At 25.8% G+C, this 20,963-nt stretch overlaps 1 protein-coding gene across 3 annotated transcripts in view; it reads right to left on the bottom strand.

Annotated features, from left to right (window-relative positions):
• Window positions 1–801: 801 nt before the first annotated feature.
• Window positions 802–20,963, bottom strand: part of LOC129975056 (protein AF-10-like) — a 30,863-nt gene continuing 10,701 nt past the window's right edge. For 2 of the 3 annotated variants that reach the window (XM_056087932.1, XM_056087934.1), the window contains 14 exons: window positions 20,568–20,622; window positions 19,803–19,912; window positions 17,919–18,022; window positions 16,564–16,693; window positions 14,447–15,114; window positions 11,064–11,198; window positions 9,362–9,546; window positions 7,662–7,785; window positions 6,705–6,802; window positions 5,417–5,700; window positions 4,524–4,565; window positions 4,309–4,437; window positions 2,953–3,129; window positions 802–1,132 (listed from right to left, as the gene is read on the bottom strand). In XM_056087932.1, the coding sequence (XP_055943907.1) occupies window positions 962–1,132; window positions 2,953–3,129; window positions 4,309–4,437; window positions 4,524–4,565; window positions 5,417–5,700; window positions 6,705–6,802; window positions 7,662–7,785; window positions 9,362–9,546; window positions 11,064–11,198; window positions 14,447–15,114; window positions 16,564–16,693; window positions 17,919–18,022; window positions 19,803–19,912; window positions 20,568–20,622 (2,412 nt within the window). In that variant the 3' untranslated portion in view covers window positions 802–961. The remainder of the gene's footprint in view (window positions 1,133–2,952; window positions 3,130–4,308; window positions 4,438–4,523; window positions 4,566–5,416; window positions 5,701–6,704; window positions 6,803–7,661; window positions 7,786–9,361; window positions 9,547–11,063; window positions 11,199–14,446; window positions 15,115–16,563; window positions 16,694–17,918; window positions 18,023–19,802; window positions 19,913–20,567; window positions 20,623–20,963) is intronic. The other variant, XM_056087933.1, reaches the window with a different exon arrangement.

Below are 20,963 nucleotides of genomic sequence, written 5' to 3'. Positions count from 1 at the left end.
AGGAATGAATTTGAAAGTTTATCAAATAAATGAGAATTATTTCCCAAAAGAATCATTCCATCTGGGTTCAAAGCATTGAAATTTTTTAATAAAAACTTATATTTCCTCAGATGCAGTAAAAAGTTGGATTTCACAAAATATCAAATATGAAAATCCTTTTTATCTTAACTGATTTCCTTAAGAATTACTGTATACAATTAAAAATTATCCAATCCATATGAAGAAATTCTAATTCAATTAGAAATTATCATTTGTTTAACTGATAATAAAAAAATCCCATGAAAAGAAATGATAAAACTGCATGTCATCTTTTTTATGATTATAACATATGCATGGTTTTTTATGACTAAATTTTAATGTCATAATTTTTTTGTTAAAACTAAGGAGAAAAAGGATAATTTATGAATTCAGAATTAAAAAAACATTGATCCTTAATAGCTTCTGCACAATTCTATTTGTAATTTAATTAAAGCATATTATTTACACATGGCTATATTCCATTATAAATGTAACCCTATGTTCTATATTTTAACACCTCATAAAGGAAATGAGATATATTGAGAAATATTTGATTCTGTTTAGTAATAATGGTAGAAAAATACTTTATTAAAAAAATTATAAACAATTGAGATTATGTTACCAGAAAGAAATTTAAATTGGTGGGAAAATCTACTTGAAAATACATAAATCTGCAATATTTAAAATATCAAAAAAAAAAAAAAAAAAAAAAAAAAAAAATCTAAACTAATAAAATGTTTGATATTTACATCAAATAACTTTTTCTTAGCTTTCAATCCACAGTTGATTACATATTATATACAGTAAAAATGAAGTTAAAAACTATAAAACATATCTATACAAGATCTTATTAAACAAGAAAAATGCCCTCAAATTTGAAGTAAGGACCTATTAAAGCCAATGCTGATGACAATGATCATGATTATGGATCATTCAGTTCTAGTCATCTTTCATCTTCCAACCTACTGTTATTTTGCAGGGCGTTTTCAAAATTTGGATGAAAAACAATGTTGCTACAAACTGAATGAAGTGATGTATTATTTGGCGAATCAGTCTCAGGATTACTGAATGGCGGTGAGATAGTTTGATACACAGCAGTAGTAGGTTGTTCATCCTAAAAATGAATAGAGAAATTACAATAAAATTTAAATATTACAGAAAAAATAAATCTGAAAATAATTCAAATATAAAAACCTAAAAATATTCAAACTATATGTCAATGTATTAACTTAAATCACAAATTCCAGTACATTATTTAATAATAAAAATATTTATAAAAAAATAGGCACAGCATTGAAATTTCAAACAGTTAAATTTCATAAACTGAGTGCAAATGGTTTTGTAAAGTAAAGACAAGATATTCATGGATACTGAATGAATGAATAAGTGAATCTTCATATTTTTTCTAATTATAATGCACTAAAAAAAATCCAGAAATATAATTAATTTATCCGGGCTAAAATAAACCCTTATTATTATTTTTTTCATTCTCAATATTATATCATTGTTGAAAAAAAAAATCGATAGATAAATCTTATGAATCATCTGCTCATAGCAACTCAGTGTTAAAATGCTTTAAAGATTTATGTGGCATATCATTTGGTCCATTTAAATAATTCTGGGTATGATAAAGTTTATAACAACAGATAAAAAGAAATTCAATTTTCAAACCAGTTAATAATCTAGATATCTTAACTAAATTTAAGACTTTTTGTTGCTGTTTTTTTTTTCCCCATTTAAAACCTGAAAAATATTTTTTGCTGATAATAATGTCTTTATATTTTTTATGAATTGTCTACTAAATTGTCTCTGATTATAATAAAACATTTGATTTGAATACTTTCATAATCTGGAATACTCATTCACAGCATTTCAAGTATAATTGATAGTCAAGTCAAATATATAATATAACAGATATTATGAAAAAATACAAAAATTAATGTAATTATTAAAAAACAATTTTAAAATCCTTCAATATGAATTAGTTTTATTCACCATCTTATTATCCCATTATTAGAATAAATCAGTATAAAACATTCTATATGAAATTTGCATATTACAGAAAAAAAACTTGAATAATTATAATCTGACAACAATAAGAAAATATTGCAATGAAACCTTGTGATGTTGTAAACCAAAAAAATTGGGAAAATATGTATGTAAAAAGAAAAGCTTTCAAAAAGCTCATAACTGCTTTAAAGTTCGAAAATCACAGAAGGAAGAAAGAAACATATGCTCAAACATTTAGAGGTATTTTTTATGACAAACCATTTAACCATAATTTTTCTTCCATCATTTCATTTATGATGGAAATTATTTTAATGTCTTAAGGAATTGTGTGATGTAATTTCATAATTCGTGCCATACAATTTTGAAAATTTTCTAGCCCTAAATATGTATTGCAAATATTTATATCAATATGTATTGTAAACATTTTTTTTTCTTCAGTTTTCATTAATTAAATTTCATTTGCAAAATCCTATTCAATAATTGTGTTTGTCAAGAGACAAATACCTGAGATATTACCAAAATAATTTTAATAATAGAGCTATCATCAAGTAGCATTTCAAATCTGCATGCTGTTCAGAATGAAATTATGAAGACAAACTATAAGTAAGTTAATAGCACTCATTTTTTAAAAATTTTGCTTCCATCCTCTGTAAATAAACTTTATTTTTATTTTATTAAAACTTATTTTTACTATCAACTTTTTCCAAAAAAATGGATTTTTTAAAGGCTTTTTTTTAAAAGGCTTTAAAAAGTTTTTGATTATCTTAACATCAACCTTTGCTTTACCTTCCAATGAAACCAAAAAATAACACACAAATTTCAAATAATTCAGAAAATTAAAACTTTTTTGTATTCAATGAGAAAAATTATTATTTATTCCATTTTCTTTTATAACACAGAAAAGATTACAAATATTAAACAAACCTGAGCATCATTTGAGCCATTTGGGCAGTTTAGAGTGTTATATGAACTTGTTTCATTTATGAGCAATGAATCTGAGATGGCAACTGATGGTCCATATAAATGGGATGATTGAGATGTAGTATTAGTTACATTGGGAATATGGCTGAGAGGACTAGATTCGTGACTGAAAGCAGATAACTGGAGAAGTAAATTAAAACAAGATTAGTTCATGAAAAGTAAGGCATCTGCAAATAAGGCATAACTAACAAAAGTTACAAAACTTTTTCACTAGAATACAGTTGTATTATTGTAGGTTAATAAAATATTAATTCAATGAAACATCTGAAATTCTTATAAGTTTCTGTGAACTTTTAACAATTAAAAATACATAATAAATCAGAAAGGAAAAACAATTTTTTAACTAAGCAATAAAATACAAATATTAAAGTTACTGAAAATGATTAATTCATTTTTTTAATTTAAAAGAAACTGATCCCATGGACATAAAAGTGCAGATAGTAAATATAAGAAACATAAAAGGAAAAATTATTTATAAACATTTAAAATCACTAACCTATAGGATGGATGTCAATATTTTATCAGAGCATAATTACATTCAAATGAAGAAAGTTAATATGGGGGAAATAATGTCTATCAATAGCAAAATGGCTCTTGTGGAGGAACTTTGAATTTAAGATTGTTTTGAGAACTAATATAGATTTTTTAAAAAATGAAACATAAATTTAGCCTCATTTTTTCCTCGCCTAAAATGCATTTAAAAAAAAAAGCAATACATTTTATTGGATGCCTATTAATTGGAAAAACTAAAAACAATGTTTTAGAACTATTTTATGTTGGTAATGACAATTAATATAAACTTTAAATATGTCTTTCTGATAATAATGTTAAACTTCTGATTCGGTTACTTCTGTAGGAAGCGAGTCATTTCGTACTTAATCAGTGGAAGCTATATTTTTGCATTTATTTTTTTTATGCTGTAATCTTTTTACAGTAAAATTTATCACTTCTCACCTTCACTACTAGAAGGGATGCACTCGTTTTCAGATGATGATGTATGGCCACTTTACAAAAAGTAGACAAACTCAAAATGCATTTGAAAATAATTTCATTGGTAATATATAGGTACTAGATATAGATTTAGATATTGTACTTGTACAGTACAATATCTAAATTTGATTTATTAAAGATTTATAAGAATAGCTTCTTGAGAATGCAATTATATGCATATAACAAGATAATGAACTATATTTTTTTTCTATGTATTGGAGCATAATTACACTAAAATGAATATACATATACTATACACAAAAAGATACAATATTATATATGTATTATTACAAATGCAAATCAACTCACATGAGGATACACCTCATTCTTTGAAATTGGACTACAAGGGATGGGGCTTGGAGTTAGAGGTAAACTGCTTGTTCCAACAGTTGCAATAGGACTATGGCCAGTCATGGGACTTTTATGACTAATAAAATCCTAAAATTACAAATTCAGAAATTAGGAAAATTGGGAAATGAAATCAAAGGATATAGGTAAAGGAAAAAATTGTTGATTATACGTACCCTTCTAGTAGGATCAAGTGGATTTGAGAATGCATTATTCCACTATATAGAAAACAAAGTATTAATTTGATTTATTATATAACCAAAGAAACATAGGCAAATATATTGAAATAAAAAAAAGAAAACCATGCCAGAAATATTTTTGCCTTCAGAATTCTCACATATTCTTCCCACTCTAATTTGGTATAAATGGAATCTATAAAAATATTGTATCTCGCAAGAGCATTCACTTAAATACAGCATTGATTACAATTTATGTCACCCCAAACAGAAAAGAATACTATATATGGCAATATCTAATTTCAACTAAATATAATAATTGATATGAAACTTTCAATCTATAAATATACACAAATCTAGCAATAAAAAAACATTAAAAATAAAGGATTCAGAACGAATAATGTTGACTTTAAATACCATGCTTTACTACATGGTATGGAACAAGTAACCAATTAGATATGGTCACATTAGTAACACAATGAAATAAAATTAATAATTCTAGGCTTTTAACATTATGTGACTATCCTAATTCACCCGAAAAAAAATAAACTGTAGTGAATTATTAGAATTCTTATTTGTAATAAATAAACATACAGTTTCCAAAATTCTTTAGAAAAAGATGTATTTATAATATAACTATATAGACAGATTCAATTTGTTAAAAAAATTATTACAAATGTTGATAAATGACATGACAAATAAGGAGATTAAGATTACATAATTAAGATTTAGATATAAATTATTCTACAAAATAATGGGAAAAAAAACAGTTTTAAAAAACTTTTTTCAGATATAGATATTATAATATATATACCAAAATATACAAATTACTTTAAATGAAAATGAATATCAATGTATACCAAAGAAACATAATATATAAACTCTCCATTTACCTGAGCACTATGAACCAAGGCATTATCAAACAAGGTATAACCTGTAAAGTTGGCAGTTGCAGCTGAAATATGCCTTTCAGGAGAAATTGGTTTGGCATTTAGAAGAGACAAAGGGGAATAATGCATGTTATTACTCATAGAGTTCTCAGCTGATCCAGGAAGCACTTTGAGACGTGCATTTATAGAAAGTAGAGAATCTCGACGAGAAACTAGATCTGAAATCTGTTTCTCCAAACGGTTATTCTCATTTCGTAGTTCGTGTAGGCAAGATATCATAGATGCAACTGGAATGAAATAAAATATATTAAAATCATGTAATTTACAAAACAAGAAAAATATAAGGTTCCCCTACAATTCTAAATTTCAGTGGTCCTATTTTCTGAAATTTAATCAATAGTTGAATTTTTACCACCATAAAAATACAATTATATTAAAAATTCTTTTTTTCGTCTATCCTACTAATTTAATTCTGTATTCTTTCCATTATTGCTATTTAAAATTATCATTTCCAAATCCTGGCAGAATCAGAAATTAAACGGACAACAATATCACAATGCTTAATTTCTAAATATAATTTTAAACAATCAGTCCAAATTGACCTAGAATTTTATTTAAAAATTATAAAAAAATATAAATTATTTTTTGTAGATTTGTTTGTTGATGGAAATTCATTGCCTTAATGATTGAAACTTATGTTCAGGCAGATATAAATTCAGAAAACAAAAAAGCATTTTTCAATGTAAATAAACATATAAATTTGGATTTATTATTATTTTTTATTTGGAATGTTAATATAAATTTACACAATATTTGAAAGGGATAGAATTTTCAACATATACAATATACAACTATTACGAAAGAAAAATCATTTTAACTAACCACAGTATTATCAACATATTTTATTTTGACAGTGAAATAAGCCTATGCTTCTTTTCTTTTATCTACATATATTATGACAAGACAATAATAAGTGTACAGATCATGAAAATAAGTTTTCATATAAGAAGCCACTTTCAGAAAGTCTGTACTTTGAAATTGTCTGCATAACTGAAAAATAATGTTTTGATTCTGAATTTCTATTTAATTATTAGGGAAAATTTTGCAATTAAAAATGACCTAAGTAATATTTGAGATATCTTTCTTAGACAACAATAAATAAAAATATTCAAAAAATTATAGTGCTACTACATTAATTATAATACAAATTATGAAATTCAACATATATATTATTAATTAATGAAAAAATATGTATTGGAATAATCAACTGTGGGAAAATAAAATAACTTACCATCAAAATGCTGACCTTGTGAAATTAAAAAATTTGAGGTTTCAACCCACTGCTTTTCTAGGAGCTCTTCCAAAGTAGTCGGTGCTGGTTGTTGCATACTAGAAAATAAACTATTACTTTAACAACAACTATTACTTTAAAATTTTAATAATACATTAAAAAAATTAAATTTATAAATAACCTAAGGGGGTCAGGAATATGTAGCTTATATATAAATTTGAAGTAATGAAAATGAAATAAGACTATCAGTACCCAAAATGCCAACATTTGAGGGGGGGGGAGAGAATTAGACATACAATAACAATTTCGTTTGTTTCATGAGTAGCAAATATTTCAAAATGCTAAAGTAAAGTATATTATGTCTTTATCAAATTACACAATTCATCAATAAATACCTTGCATAAGGAATATTTCTTATTCAACACTACTATTTAACTTCTCTAAATAGAAGTGCGTGGTTTATATTCTCAATAACTTTAAATCTGTACATCTAAAAAAGCAATGATTCATCAAGATAATCGTCAGTCAATGAGTTAAGAAAGCATTCAGATGAAAGATTGATAAAAACTTAAAAGGACTTGTTAATGAAAATACTGAATTTTGCCCAGGAAATGCAAGTTAACAATGTTCCAATGAAAATAATTTTTAGAGATATTTTAAATATTACTATAAAAAGATTTTAAAATCAATAATGTTAAAAATATGATTTGTCTACAATGTTAAAAATATGATTTGTCTACAATTTTAAAAATTGATTTAACTCTCATTTTAAAAATCTATTAACCCTAATGAACATGCCATTAACTAGATTACCAAAATTCCAAGGAACTCTTATGCAAATAGGAATCATCATTTGCATTAACAAACAAAAGTATGAATATAAATTAAAAATGAAAATAATTTTCCAGTTGAAATTATATGTAATAAAAAAACATATTTACATAAAATGAAACATACTTATCTTCTGCTACAGTTGGTGAATCTGGCATCTGTTTACTCAATTTATCCATCAGATTTACAGTATCAGGAATAGGGATCACATAACTAGTACGAGGAATATCATAAAATGAAGGCTCCTCAGCTGTAAAAATAGAAGAATACTAATCAATTCAAAATAATTTAATATTTCATTTTAGAAATTGCAGAAAAATAACATTTTAATACATTAAAAAATCTGTATCAGTTTGATAACTATTATTTGATTGAACTATACAGGACACTTTTGGAAAAGTCAAAATAATTTTCATTTAGTTTAAAAAAAAAAAAAAAAAAGGAATTACAGAATAAAGGAGAAAAATCTCGGATTGTATTTAGTATAACAGATAAAATAAATAAATGTGCCACATAATACAGTGCAAAAGTACAAGCATAATTAAAACAGATTTAAGCCTTTTGAACATTTATATTAAAAATGCTAATAAATAAAAGTAACCTTGCAAGAGACCTACCGGCAAATAATTTAACACTACACCGAAAATCAACTTTCACATACTAGGCACATAAAATGTAAACATTTCGTGGCTATATATCAGTGTTTAAAAAAAAAGCATCCGTCAACTGATTCAACGAGTGAAAGTCAAGATTTATATCTTGTACCTTTGATTTTATTTTAAATTGAATTTTCCATTTACAATAAAATTGCAAATGGTATTTTCATATAAATATTTAAAATATTATGTTTTTATTTTTTTTTCATATCCATTATTTAAAATTTATTCATAATATTATAATTTATTGAATTTGAAATTTATCTACATGTTATTAAAATCAAGAAAATGATTTCCCCAAATAAATTTAATCTAACTGGAAGGTTTTTAAATTAAGAATAAATAAAAACAATGAAAAATGACAGAGAAATTTAGTGAGTACCTCAGAGGAAATGTGTTACACCTCTGATTGTAATTAAACTATACTCTGGTATTTATTGTGTCAGATTGCTTGTTGTTTTAATATGCATACAGACCTTGTGAATGGAAAAAAGGAACAGAGCAAGATTTTTACATACTTCATAATTACACATGATAATTAAATTAATGTAATAAATGCCTCAGGGCAAATTGTTACACCTCTGACAATCATTAAGCTACCCTCATTACTGTGTCAAAATACTTGTTTCCAAATACAAATATATTTTTTTTTGGTTACCAAATATATTTTATATTATTTCCAAGGCTTCATCTTAATTTAGCCCATAGTAATTTCATTCTCTTATTTCCTGATCCAATTCCGCTTCCTTCACTTAATTAATTTAAGAGAAGCTTTATAAGATTGCTGAATCGGCTAAACGCTAACACTTTTACCTGCTCTGCGTGAAGGAACAAAATCCCACTGACTTGACAAATTCTTCTAAAAGATCCCTGTTTCCTTTGCTTTTTGATTGACATGCCATGGAAATCCCTATTAAACCATTACAGTATTTAAGACAGGGATAATTTGTTTCTCCCTCTTTTTACAACACTTCTTGACTGTAAGCGGACGTGCTTGTCCGCACCGCTTGTACATAACCATGTCTGCTGCCTTCCAGGAGAGAAAATAAAGCGAACTTTAAAACTTTAACGAGTCTTTCTGTCTTTAAAACTGCATTCTGTTTTTTAAAAAATAATGCTTATATAACCCCCCCCCCCTCATCCAAGAAGAACATTTCCATCAGCACTCACTTTTAATTTCTGCATCGTTTAAAAGTGGAAGACTTTCATTTTTTTCACCGGGAGGATTCCTGATAGGAGGACTAGGATTTGAGTTCAGTATAATTTCTCCTTCTGTTGGTTTAACTGGTTCTGGAACAGATTCTGGATCTATTTTGTCAATGATTGTTTCATAATCTTTTGGAGCATCAACAGATCTAAAATATATACAAAGAAATTACATAATACATGATAATGATATACATCAAGGTGGTTATAGAAAAAATCCTTCTCCAACTAAATTTGCAATATTTCCCTGATTTATGGCTACTAATTATATTAGTTCTCCGACTGTTTCTCTACTCAAAACCACTGTATGTGTACAATATATATTATTAAAAACACTTATATGAAATAATATTATATTATGAAACCAATTTTTTTAAAAATAGAATAAATGCCTTAAAAAACTATTAAAACAGTACATTCTTATATGGAAAAAACATTAGGAATTTGATCAAAATACTTTACTTCTAAAATTGCATAAGAATTATACAAAACTTTAAAACTTTTCTTTGCAGTTAGTTAAATTATGTTAAACAGTAAAAGTTATTATAATCTTTGATCCAAATTTTAAAACAGTTTGACAATTAAACGCTCTCAGCATAAGTACCACAATTACATGCTGTAGCATAAATATATAAAAATAGTATGATTATATACAACTAATAATATATGTTTTAACAAAAATTTAAACAAAAGAAACTGACGAAATATTACTACAAAACTTTTTTAACATATTATAAGAAATACTCTTCTCTAAACAAAAACTTATGCTTTTATAAAGAAATAAAACTTTTTAAAATTCCATTTATTATGACAAATAATAATAGACATAGGATACTAATTTAAAGATAATCGCTCAAGTAATAAATGCCTGCCTATAGCGATTGAAATCATTTATTAGAGATTTAATTTTAAAAAATTTCTAGGTTTAAAACAACCAGTCATGATTTAGATGAATTTAAAAAGTTTTAAAAGTTTATTCTTTACAAAATTTTGAGACTTCTTATTTCTTTCTGAACTCTTAAAACTCTTTTTAAGCTATCTGAATTTTTTTCTCAATGCTTACTTAAATTCTGTCATAGATTATCCACCCAGTACATAGATTATCATCACAACCAGCAAAATCCTGAATATTCTTAATGCATTTAGTAGCAACTGAAATTCTGCAAATTAAATTCAATATCTAAAAGTAATTTCCTATATTACTCTTTATGAATTTATAAAACACATAGCAAAATACTGAAGCTCTAGCAACTTTTATTTATAAAATTATAAACAGAAAATGTGCTTAAATTACCACGCACAATACATACAAATTGATCATTCACTGTCACATATCATTTGCATTTCATTCACTTGAAAACATTTTAAATTTTTGAATGAAGAGTTTTAAAAATTGACATGAACTAGAACTTATTAAGTTGATCATACATGATTGGATCAATAATTTGTTAGCAATAACTATATCAAGGCACGCAGGGTTATTTTTTTATATCATAAACTTCAAATTGTTATCTGCGCCACAACTTAAAAAGATAGCAAAAAAACATTTTTTAAAAATATTTAGAAAACATATAATAATTACAAATTACTGCTTTAGATACAAATAAATAAGGATTAGTTATAGTAAAAACTTGTCATTATTTAAAAATCAATTCAAGGTACTTACACTTCTTCCACAGAATGAGAACTGCAAGATCTATCATGGTTAAATTTTCTTTTTATTCTAACAATAGGTATCTGAGGATTTGACTTTTCTGGTGGTATTACTGATTCAATGATGCTCTTTAATTTTGATTTGCTCCTGTTAAAAATTAAAACATTATATACAGTTTACACAAAAATTTCAATTAACTGGTACATGAAAATTATGTGAAATAAAAAAAAATACAAATTTTTAATCTTGAAATCATTTACAAGTTTATTATTCATAAGTAAAATTGAAAACATTAATTTTAATTATCTCTTTATATAAAGTAAAGAGGCTTAAAATTACATATTAATATATATTTCACAAACAGAAACGAGAAACAAAAAAAGACATGTAAAGTAGATGTGTTTATTTTAAGATAAAATTTTTAATTCTATATTTATATAATTACAAGTATGCATGCAAGTTTAACAATTTCACCTAACTTAACGCATTATCAACAATTTAATATAGGAGTTAAACTTTGAAATAATAATAATAAAGGATTGCATTATAAAGAGGATATAAGGTAAGTAATACACAGTAATGTAAGGGCACATACAAATAAAATAAAGTACAAAATTACTTTGAAATTCAACATGCAAAAAAAAAAAAAAAAAAAAAAGGCATTATTATCATGCATTAGATATTCAATGCATAAGCATATTATTGTACTATTATCATCGTAATAATTAATTTTAAATTATTACGATTATTATTAATTTAATTATTTAAATTATAATTATGTCACTACTACAAATCTAGCAGCAAAAAATAAAGAGAAGCATCAGCATGGTGAATGAAAATTACCATAAATATTATGGACAAATTACTTACAACAATATATTTAAAATGGAAATGTATATTCCAGCATTTGCCTTCCAATATTAATAAAATTTATGAAAGATTTCTGAATTTCGAAGAAACCAGTCAAAATGCAGATGAAAAAAATATTCAAAATGAATAAATATTGTTCATTACAGACATAGCTACATTAAACATCAAAAAAAAAAATTTATTTTTTTTTAATTTTCAAAATTTTATATTCTAAATAGTTTTTAAAAAATTACAAGAGGATTTTTGACAGATAAAACTTACAATTTCTTAAATAAAAAGGGTAAAAAAACATTTAATATAATGCTAAAACTAAAATGTATCATTCAAGAAAAAAAAATTACTAGAAAATTGATATATTTTTTGTGCATACTTAATTAATTTAAAGGGGATAAAATAATTTGATTAATGATGGGAAAATATTATTAATTCTTTTTTAAAACATAATTGCAACTTCATTATAAGATAGATTCAAACAACAGTTTGACAACAATATCAAACAAGAAGTGCTGCCAAAAGGGAAAAAATAATTTTAAAAAGGCAAAATAAATCATTTTGCAAATAAAAACAAATACAATTAAAATTTAACCTGCTTTGATTAATAACTTCCTTCTTAAAAGTTACCAGTTCCTTAGGAATACTATGAAAAAGAAAGTCAATAAAATTATTCAAAAATTATAAAAACTCTAGTCAAACATATTTACAATTGAATAATCAAATTTTATATCTGCTAGATATCAAAAGGAATAACTAGATCATTAAACATACAAAATAACGATATGATTTTTTTTTTTTTTTTCAAATTTTTAAGGCATATGAAAAAACTGATTTCACAGGTGGAAAGATTTTCATACATAATAATGGCAAATTTGCATTGAATGACGTAATTTTAGTAATCTGGCTGCTAACAAAATATAGTTTTTAAGCATGGTTTAAGTTATAAAAGCAATTAAACATCTTTTTGAGAGCTGTTATATATTTTAAATCATCATGTAGAGAATAAAAAGCAGTTGATTTAAATTTTACATTACATTCAAGTATGCTGAGAGATGAAATATAGCTGGTGTGGTCATTTTCAAATCTTCATTTTAAGAATTTTTAAACTCATTTCACATACAAACCCTTTTTAATTATAAAAGATACTTCAAAACACCAAATAAAAATGCAAGTATGAAAATATTTCCGCAATTAATTAATGAACAAAGTAAACAAATCTGGCCAAACATTTTGAAAAATTTCAATACAATGTTTCAATTTGCAATATTTTTGAATGATATCAATGGAAAAATTTGAGCTTCCAAAACACAGTGAAGACTGAGCATTCAATTTGCATTGATCAATGAATTTTTCAACAATTTGCTTTCAATAAAAGCCTTCAGTAATTTTTTTCCCCTCTTTCCTACAATAGAAGTTCCGACATAAAAAAAGTAAGAAAATTATCCTTCACCTTTACTTTTCTTGTTATCATTTATTCACTTAAATGTAAACCTTATACTACAATCAAACTGCAAAAGATACTATATTTTGATATTTACTTAGTTCCAAGCTATCTTTAACAACAGTTGGTTCCCTTTAAAATTATATTCGCAGATGTGGACCATAAAATTTTAAAAAGTAACTTTTTATGAGAATACAGAAGAATCAACCCAGACTCCCTTGTTTCTACATTTCCCGCAACCAACATGGACAGAAAGATTCTAAGGTAAAAAGCTCTACACATATGCAATATTTATTAATGTGCTCATCTTTCAATGCAATTTTCTTTAAATATTATTCCATTAAGTATGGTATAGCAAGTTCATATCTAACCTTTATCAAACTGATACAAGTCTATTTTATGAAACCTATAGCAAAATAGCTCAGGTGACTGCAAAACATAATGTTAATTTAGTTAAACTAAATTAATTCCCTAATAATTAGCTAAAGCAATAAAATTACACTTACATAGGTATTTTAAGTCTTAAATGCAGCTACTACTTCAGAGATTCCTTAAAATTCCAATTTTATTATAATGTAAATATTAAATTTGGATTTGTAACTGTCTAAAGATTTTAATGAACAAATTATATAAAAAAATTAAATTATTTCCATTGTATTTAGCATGGAAATAATATTAATAAAATACACTTTTTATATAAATTTTATTTCTGTTTTTCTAAACACTCTTACAAAAATCATGTATACTATTTTAATTGAGAAGACTAGACAAAACTTACCATATCTTAATAATGACTGGAATATTATTAACGTGTTTGCAGCATAGTACAAACATTAACATTTACCAAAAATTGGAGGCACTCTCAGAATAACAGTAAACTTTGGATAAAATTTATGTCCAAACCATTTTTCATAATTATGTCTACTTATTACTTTTAATTTAGCATTTTGCATTTATTCCTAACAGTACATATAAAAACAACCAAAAGACTACATAGTATAGCTCATACAGGAAATTAGAATAAATATACAGTTTCCTTAAAGCCTATCTAAAAATTTTAAAATACAAAATTCAGGTGTCATTCACTTACCTGGAATGTTTAGACTTTTTCTTTTCAGGCTCTTCAGGAAAATCGGAAGACCTTTTCTTATCGTTTTTAGAGTTTTGATTAGAGTCAAGGTCTTTGCTAATGAAATTTTCATACATGCTGCTGAATGTTGGTGCAGCACTTTTTGTACTTATATCTTGCAAATCCTTAGATTCTTGTACATTTTTTTTAGATGATGTGGCACCAGAATCCTTGGATTTTTTCTTAGGTTTCTCATTATTATGTACTGGACTTCCAGACGGTGTCGCATTCGAATCTTTAAAATTTGAATTAAATTTGCTGCCTATAGAACTGTTACTGTTGGCATGCAAATCATTCTTTTTTGTTTTAATATCACTATTTCTACTGTCTGAATTGTTCACAGTTATGCCATTGTTCAGACTACTGTTGCTAATAGTACTTGTACTACTATCACTTAAAAACTCCTGTTCAATGTTTGTTGCGAGATTTGGTGATGAAGTTTCTGTATTATTAGCACTTACAGAATTATTAGTATAGACTGCTTGTCTACCTTTTCTGTCTGCTTTAGAACGTGTTGTTTTTTCTTTGAGATGAGCTGATGTTATCTTCTCTGGACTGGGTTCTGGAGTAGCATTATCAGCCGGGATTGGTTTAAAGGCTGGTATTATCTTTATATGGCTGTCCTTTTTCTGAAAGAAATGAATTTTAAAAAATGTGAACTTTTTCTGCTTATAATATTTAAAACAAAATAACTTCAAAAATGACATAAAACGAGTTTACATACATAATTAAATGATTGGATATCAGAAATATAATTAAATGTTTAGATATTTTATGGTTCAGGGTTCCTACTTTCACAGAAGAGAAAAAAAAACTAAGACTTGTCAGGATGAAATGCCATCTCACAAGTGTGACATGCAAGTTAGGAGAAGGGGGTGCCAGCTCAGATTAAATGAAAACAAGAGCATTTTGTTGGCTCATAGGAGAACTTTTCAAGATTTTGCAATCTGGGAGATATATTTTATAATAAAATAAATATCTTTGTCAGAGTTTTATAAATAGTAACTTTTCATACATTTCAAAAATTATTTCAGTCCATTATCTACTAAATATTCTGAAGGCATAATGGATGATATAAGAATATTATTTGTGGTTGTTGGATTAGTTGAAGATTCTCTGGCATTATGTGGCAATTCTGCTCGATTCTGTCTCCATACCAAATTACACAGAGAGAAAATTGGAGACTGACAGCATTTCCAAAACCCATTTACCTATTGGTATTTTTAAAGCAAAGTATCAAATGGTTTCCTCTAGTCTTCAAAAAATAGTGGCTGTACATTTTGTTTATTTTTCAACAACCAAAGAAAAAAAATCATGTTTCCAAAGCCTTGAAAAAAAAATCATGTTTCCAAAGCCTTGAAAAAAAAATCATGCAGTTTTCAAAGGCTTTGGGAACCCTGTAACTTATTTTAAATCAAAGTAAAAGTATTTTAAAAATAATGTTCATTTTAAAGGTCATCTCCTTAAAATTGTTTGTCATTTTGGGGCAATTAAGCAATCAAAATGCCATATCTAAAATACTGTTTTAAATTCATATACATCATATCAATGGTAATGCATTCATACAAATTCATATACTTCTTTTAAATTTAAGAAATAAAATTTTTAAGTAATAATTTTTTTTAATTCTTATATATATTAAGTTATAAACTTTCCTTGTAATATTGTTTTTGAAAAATACATACATACACACATGGATTCTATTAACATTACAATGTAAGAATCACAAACAAATGGTAATGAATCAAAAATGAATGGTAATGGCTTATTACAGGACTGCTTGAAGAGTTTTTATCAAAAATATATTATCAGTTTAAAGGATTGTGGACAGAAGATAGGGAAAATTTCAGCAGCATTCTTAATGTGACTGTCAGTCACATCATATCATATATAAGTGGTTGTCACTGCCTTGTTTTCATCAAATTTCTTTAAAACTTTTCATTTCTATCAAAGTAATTTAGCAAAAGTAAGGTTAGCTGTTACAATTGGCTATTCAATGTAATGTTCCCTCTTTTTACTTAAAAATAAGAATAATTTATAAACTTAAAAAATAATAAAAAAAATAGGATCTTGCTTACCTCTTTATTTTTACAGCTAGATTGCTGGTTACTTACCAACTTTTGATAATGGTAATAGCAATATCCACAATATTTCACATTATCAGTATAATTGCCAGCTTCTTCACACAATAAGCCAGCTGCTTGAGCACTAGATTTTTTTTTATTAAAAAGAAAAAATAGTTATAATATTATCAACAATAATTTATTTCAGTTATTCATTTTCTAGAAATTTTATACTTCATGGAAAGAAAAACATTATTTAATTACACAATTTATTAATTACAATTTTATAAATTAGAATTAAATAAAATTTTCACATTATATTAAAATTAATAAAATAAACAAGAAAATAAGGCAATTAAAGAAATTTTCAATAACATCTCATCAATAAGGGTTACGGCACTCCAATTTTTTTTTTTTTAACCTCACTTGCTAATTTTCCCACTTTGACAGTTTGATGCTCTGTGCTTACTTTATCACGGAGAGTTCAATTATAAATGATAAATAGAAAAACAATAATAACAAAAATGTAAAAAAGGCAGAAAATGAATCAAAAAACAATAGAAAACCAAATCAGAGCTAGTCATTTGACAGCCCTCTTTTCAGGAGATAACTGAAGAATGTTTTAAATTAGATTTAAAAGCTACATTTTTTCTCTCTTTAAATTTAGAGATGTCAGAGCTGCAATAGCACCAGACCACCTTAAAAACATGGACAACTGAATCTCTCTACACTCACCCCCTCCCATACAAAGTTTGATGCCGTTTAAGTGTTTTCTTTCTTTTTTCTGTCAACTCTCAACTTTCTCTTCTGTCAAACTCAACTATTTGATAGTAATATACGGAGCTTTAGCTTCTTGATGCCTCAAAAGAAACATTTGCTTAATTTAATATCCATTTTCTTTTAATAGAAATTTTTCTTTACATAAATAAATTCTTAAAATGTTTCAAATGAAAATTTTTATAACGAGGTATCAATTGTTATTAACTAATACACAAAAAAGATAAATGATGAGATCTTCAATAAATTATATTTTTGCAGATTGCACTGAAAAAAAAATTAAATATAACTGAAATGGAATATGTAAGATTCGAATATAGTTCAAAAGTCGAAAATAGTTCAGGAAAACCTAGGATCAGCGAAACATTTCCCAACCAAATTTAGTGTAAATAATGCAAAAAGAAAATTCCAATGTGACTTTAGAAAAAAAAAAAAAAATCATAATTGCTATATTCTCACATTAATGATAATAAAGTAGCATAATTCAACACCAATAATACTATTAGAAAATATTCAAATGTGTGTTATAACAAAAATAGCTATAATAATATAACTAAATTAGATTTGAGTTATTTCTGTTTAAGAAAACTTACCATGTAACATGAAAATACTGTTTACACCCAGATTTATTACACTGCATACAAGCGCCTACACTAGCTTTAGATTCCTTGCCTTGCTCTTCACAAATGCAACATGTCTATATGAAATTCATTTTAACTTAATTAACACTTAAAACAAAAGCACAAAGAAAATTTAATGTAAAATAATAAAAGCTACTTAACTAATACATTTGAAATATCTGATTTTAAAATCGAAGAACATTTCTGTGAATGGATGCAGTTACATCCTTTATCTTCCTATCAAGAGCTCTTATTGATATAATTTATAATACTAAATTCTCAATGATCAAATTAACTGATGAAAAGCTATTCTACTCATCATATTTTTCAAAATTACATTTTTTGAGCCGTCTTTTTTTTTTTTTTTAATGAAATCTAATTAAAACCATTATTTGCACAAGATATAGAAATTCCAAATATAACTAAAAGAGAATTCAATTTAGAATCTTTTTTTTTATTCTAAAACAGGAAAAGAAAAGAGAAAAAAACTCAGAGTGAACAACAATGATGAAATGATTAATATTCAGAATCCAAAAAAATTATAAAAGCAAAAAGTGATCCGGGATTTACATCAAGAAAGAATATTACTTATATCATTAAGACAATTTTCATTATACTTGCCCTCAAAAACAGTGAAAGATTAAAACAACTTGGCTGTATTTATTAAAATAACTAAACTATTATATTTGACTAAGCTAAATAAATCTTGTTAACATAAAATAGCAAACCATTTCAATAAGTGAAAGCTGATGATATTCATATGTACTGGAGACTTATTGATTAAAAAGGTTTTCTCCATTTTTTACTTTCTCTTATAGAAAATATTGTAATAGTCAAAAAATTCAAACATGAGATTTTGATGAAATTCCATGTTTTAGATCTCCCCAAGTTAGACATTTTTGGAAAATGTCTATCTATCTGTGACAAGGTTTACTCAAAAATGCTTTAAACTAGACATATGAAATTTGGTATATGGTCTTCACACCAAATTTGTAGATTTTTATCAAATTCTGAGCAAAATCCATTCAGAGGAAATATGTCAGTCCGGCTGTTCAAATATAACTCGACAACTAGAAAATGAAGAGAGCTAGAAGGGTAACATCTGAATACAGATCTACAATGTAGACATGAGCCAAATCCAATTTGGGATTGACCATATCTTGATCTGTTCTCACAGAAACATATAAAGGCGATAATTCAAAAATGCAAAAATATGAAAATAGATTTTGTAACTATAAATGTAGTTCTATATCAAAATTTGGTTTCAAAGAGATGAAAAAAATGCATCGAAACACAAACTTGATTTTCAGATACTATTAATCATATGTCAGGGATTAATCACTAAAAAGATTACTAAGGATCACACAGATTAAATAAAACTAGTAAATTCACAACAAAGATTAGAATTTCATAACTACTGAATGCCAATGCCAAACAAGACATTTTCTGTCTTACCCAAGATCCATGGGATAGGGGATAACATCTTTATTAGAGAGTATGCGAGAAAGTTTCAGGGAAATCACTCTCATTTGTTCCACCTTTACACTGACATTTGCACAAACAAGACTAGCGCAGGACTTCTTCCAACTATGAAATCTTAAAGCAAGTATAAATGCATCTGTGAAACTGATTGGCAAAACAGGAATTTTTATCAATTTTTGCAAGAAATTACCAACTAAACTAATTTTATGTGACATGTTTCCTTAAAACTATATCAAAAACAGAGGAATCATTGCAAGTAATAGATGCAGGTGAAAAAATAGTCAAGAAGCCTTGCTCCTAATGTAGTTATTAACTAATGTAATCATGTTATTGCAAATTACAATAATACAATTGCATAATACAAATTTAAATTACCTTATTATATCTTTCTTGGGGAACCAATTGCAAAATGATTGGTTCCATTGTTGTTACATTTCCAAACCTAACTTCTGGTATGTAAAGAGCACAGACAACATGAGCCCAACCTAATAAAGAAAGTTATGAGCAACTGATAAAAAGAACTTTCTAAATAACAAAACAAAATATAAACAGCTGAATTTTATAAAAGAAAAACATTCAAGAAAGATATATGCATATTTAATACGACAACATTTAGAATGTACTTACAATAAGAAAAGATTGATAAAACATTGTGAGCATGAAATGCACATTCCAACCACCATTTTATTTATATTATACTTTTATTACATATTCTTGAAGATAAAAGTATAAATCTGCTTGAACAGTAACTGAATTTCAAAATTTATATATATATTGCTATATGAAGATTAATTTTACATAATCAAAAAAAATTTTACCATCTAAACTATACATGTTTAAATGGAATGTCAATGATCGTTAATTATGACCAACTGAAAAATACTATGCTCATCACGTTGTAGGATTTTCAATAGCTGATGATAACAGAAAATTATTTTTTTTTCCCCAACACACATATATATATATAAAATTGACATACTAAGAAGAAAAAAAAAGTTTATTACAAATATATATATATACACATATATAATCTTGCAGCTTAGAGATCAAAAGGAAGATGTAAGCATATATATCTTTAAAATATGGCATTCCGATTTCAATAACATAAAAAATTTTGATCGTAATAAGGAATTATTTTACCTCCGCCATCAGTTCTTTTTAAAGCTCCATCTTTTGAAGGGCAAAGTTCACAGCGCTGAAACATACATTATACTTTTAGAGAAAAGAAATGTATATTTTATATTAATATACTTAAAGAATGACTAATTCTATCAAGAATAATGAACTAGCATAAATCAAACTTCAATCTTGAACTTTTTTCATTGTTTTTGCATTTTTCATTATGCAAGAAAAATGCAGCTCAAACTTATACTGATGGAAGTTGAAAATAAGCTATGTAAGTGGTAACAGAATTATATAAATAAAATGGTAAGATATAAACAGAATTACATAAATTAAGTCTAAATATAAGAGGTCTTTCAAGGAGTGCACAGAATATTTAAAATCAGTTATAAATTTTTTTTAAAAATGGAAATC

Source organism: Argiope bruennichi, chromosome 7, assembly GCF_947563725.1.
Source record: "Argiope bruennichi chromosome 7, qqArgBrue1.1, whole genome shotgun sequence".
Classification (NCBI taxonomy): Eukaryota; Metazoa; Arthropoda; class Arachnida; order Araneae; family Araneidae; genus Argiope; species Argiope bruennichi.
Note: the sequence above shows the minus strand (reverse complement) of the source record. Positions and strands in the feature narration are given on the sequence as shown.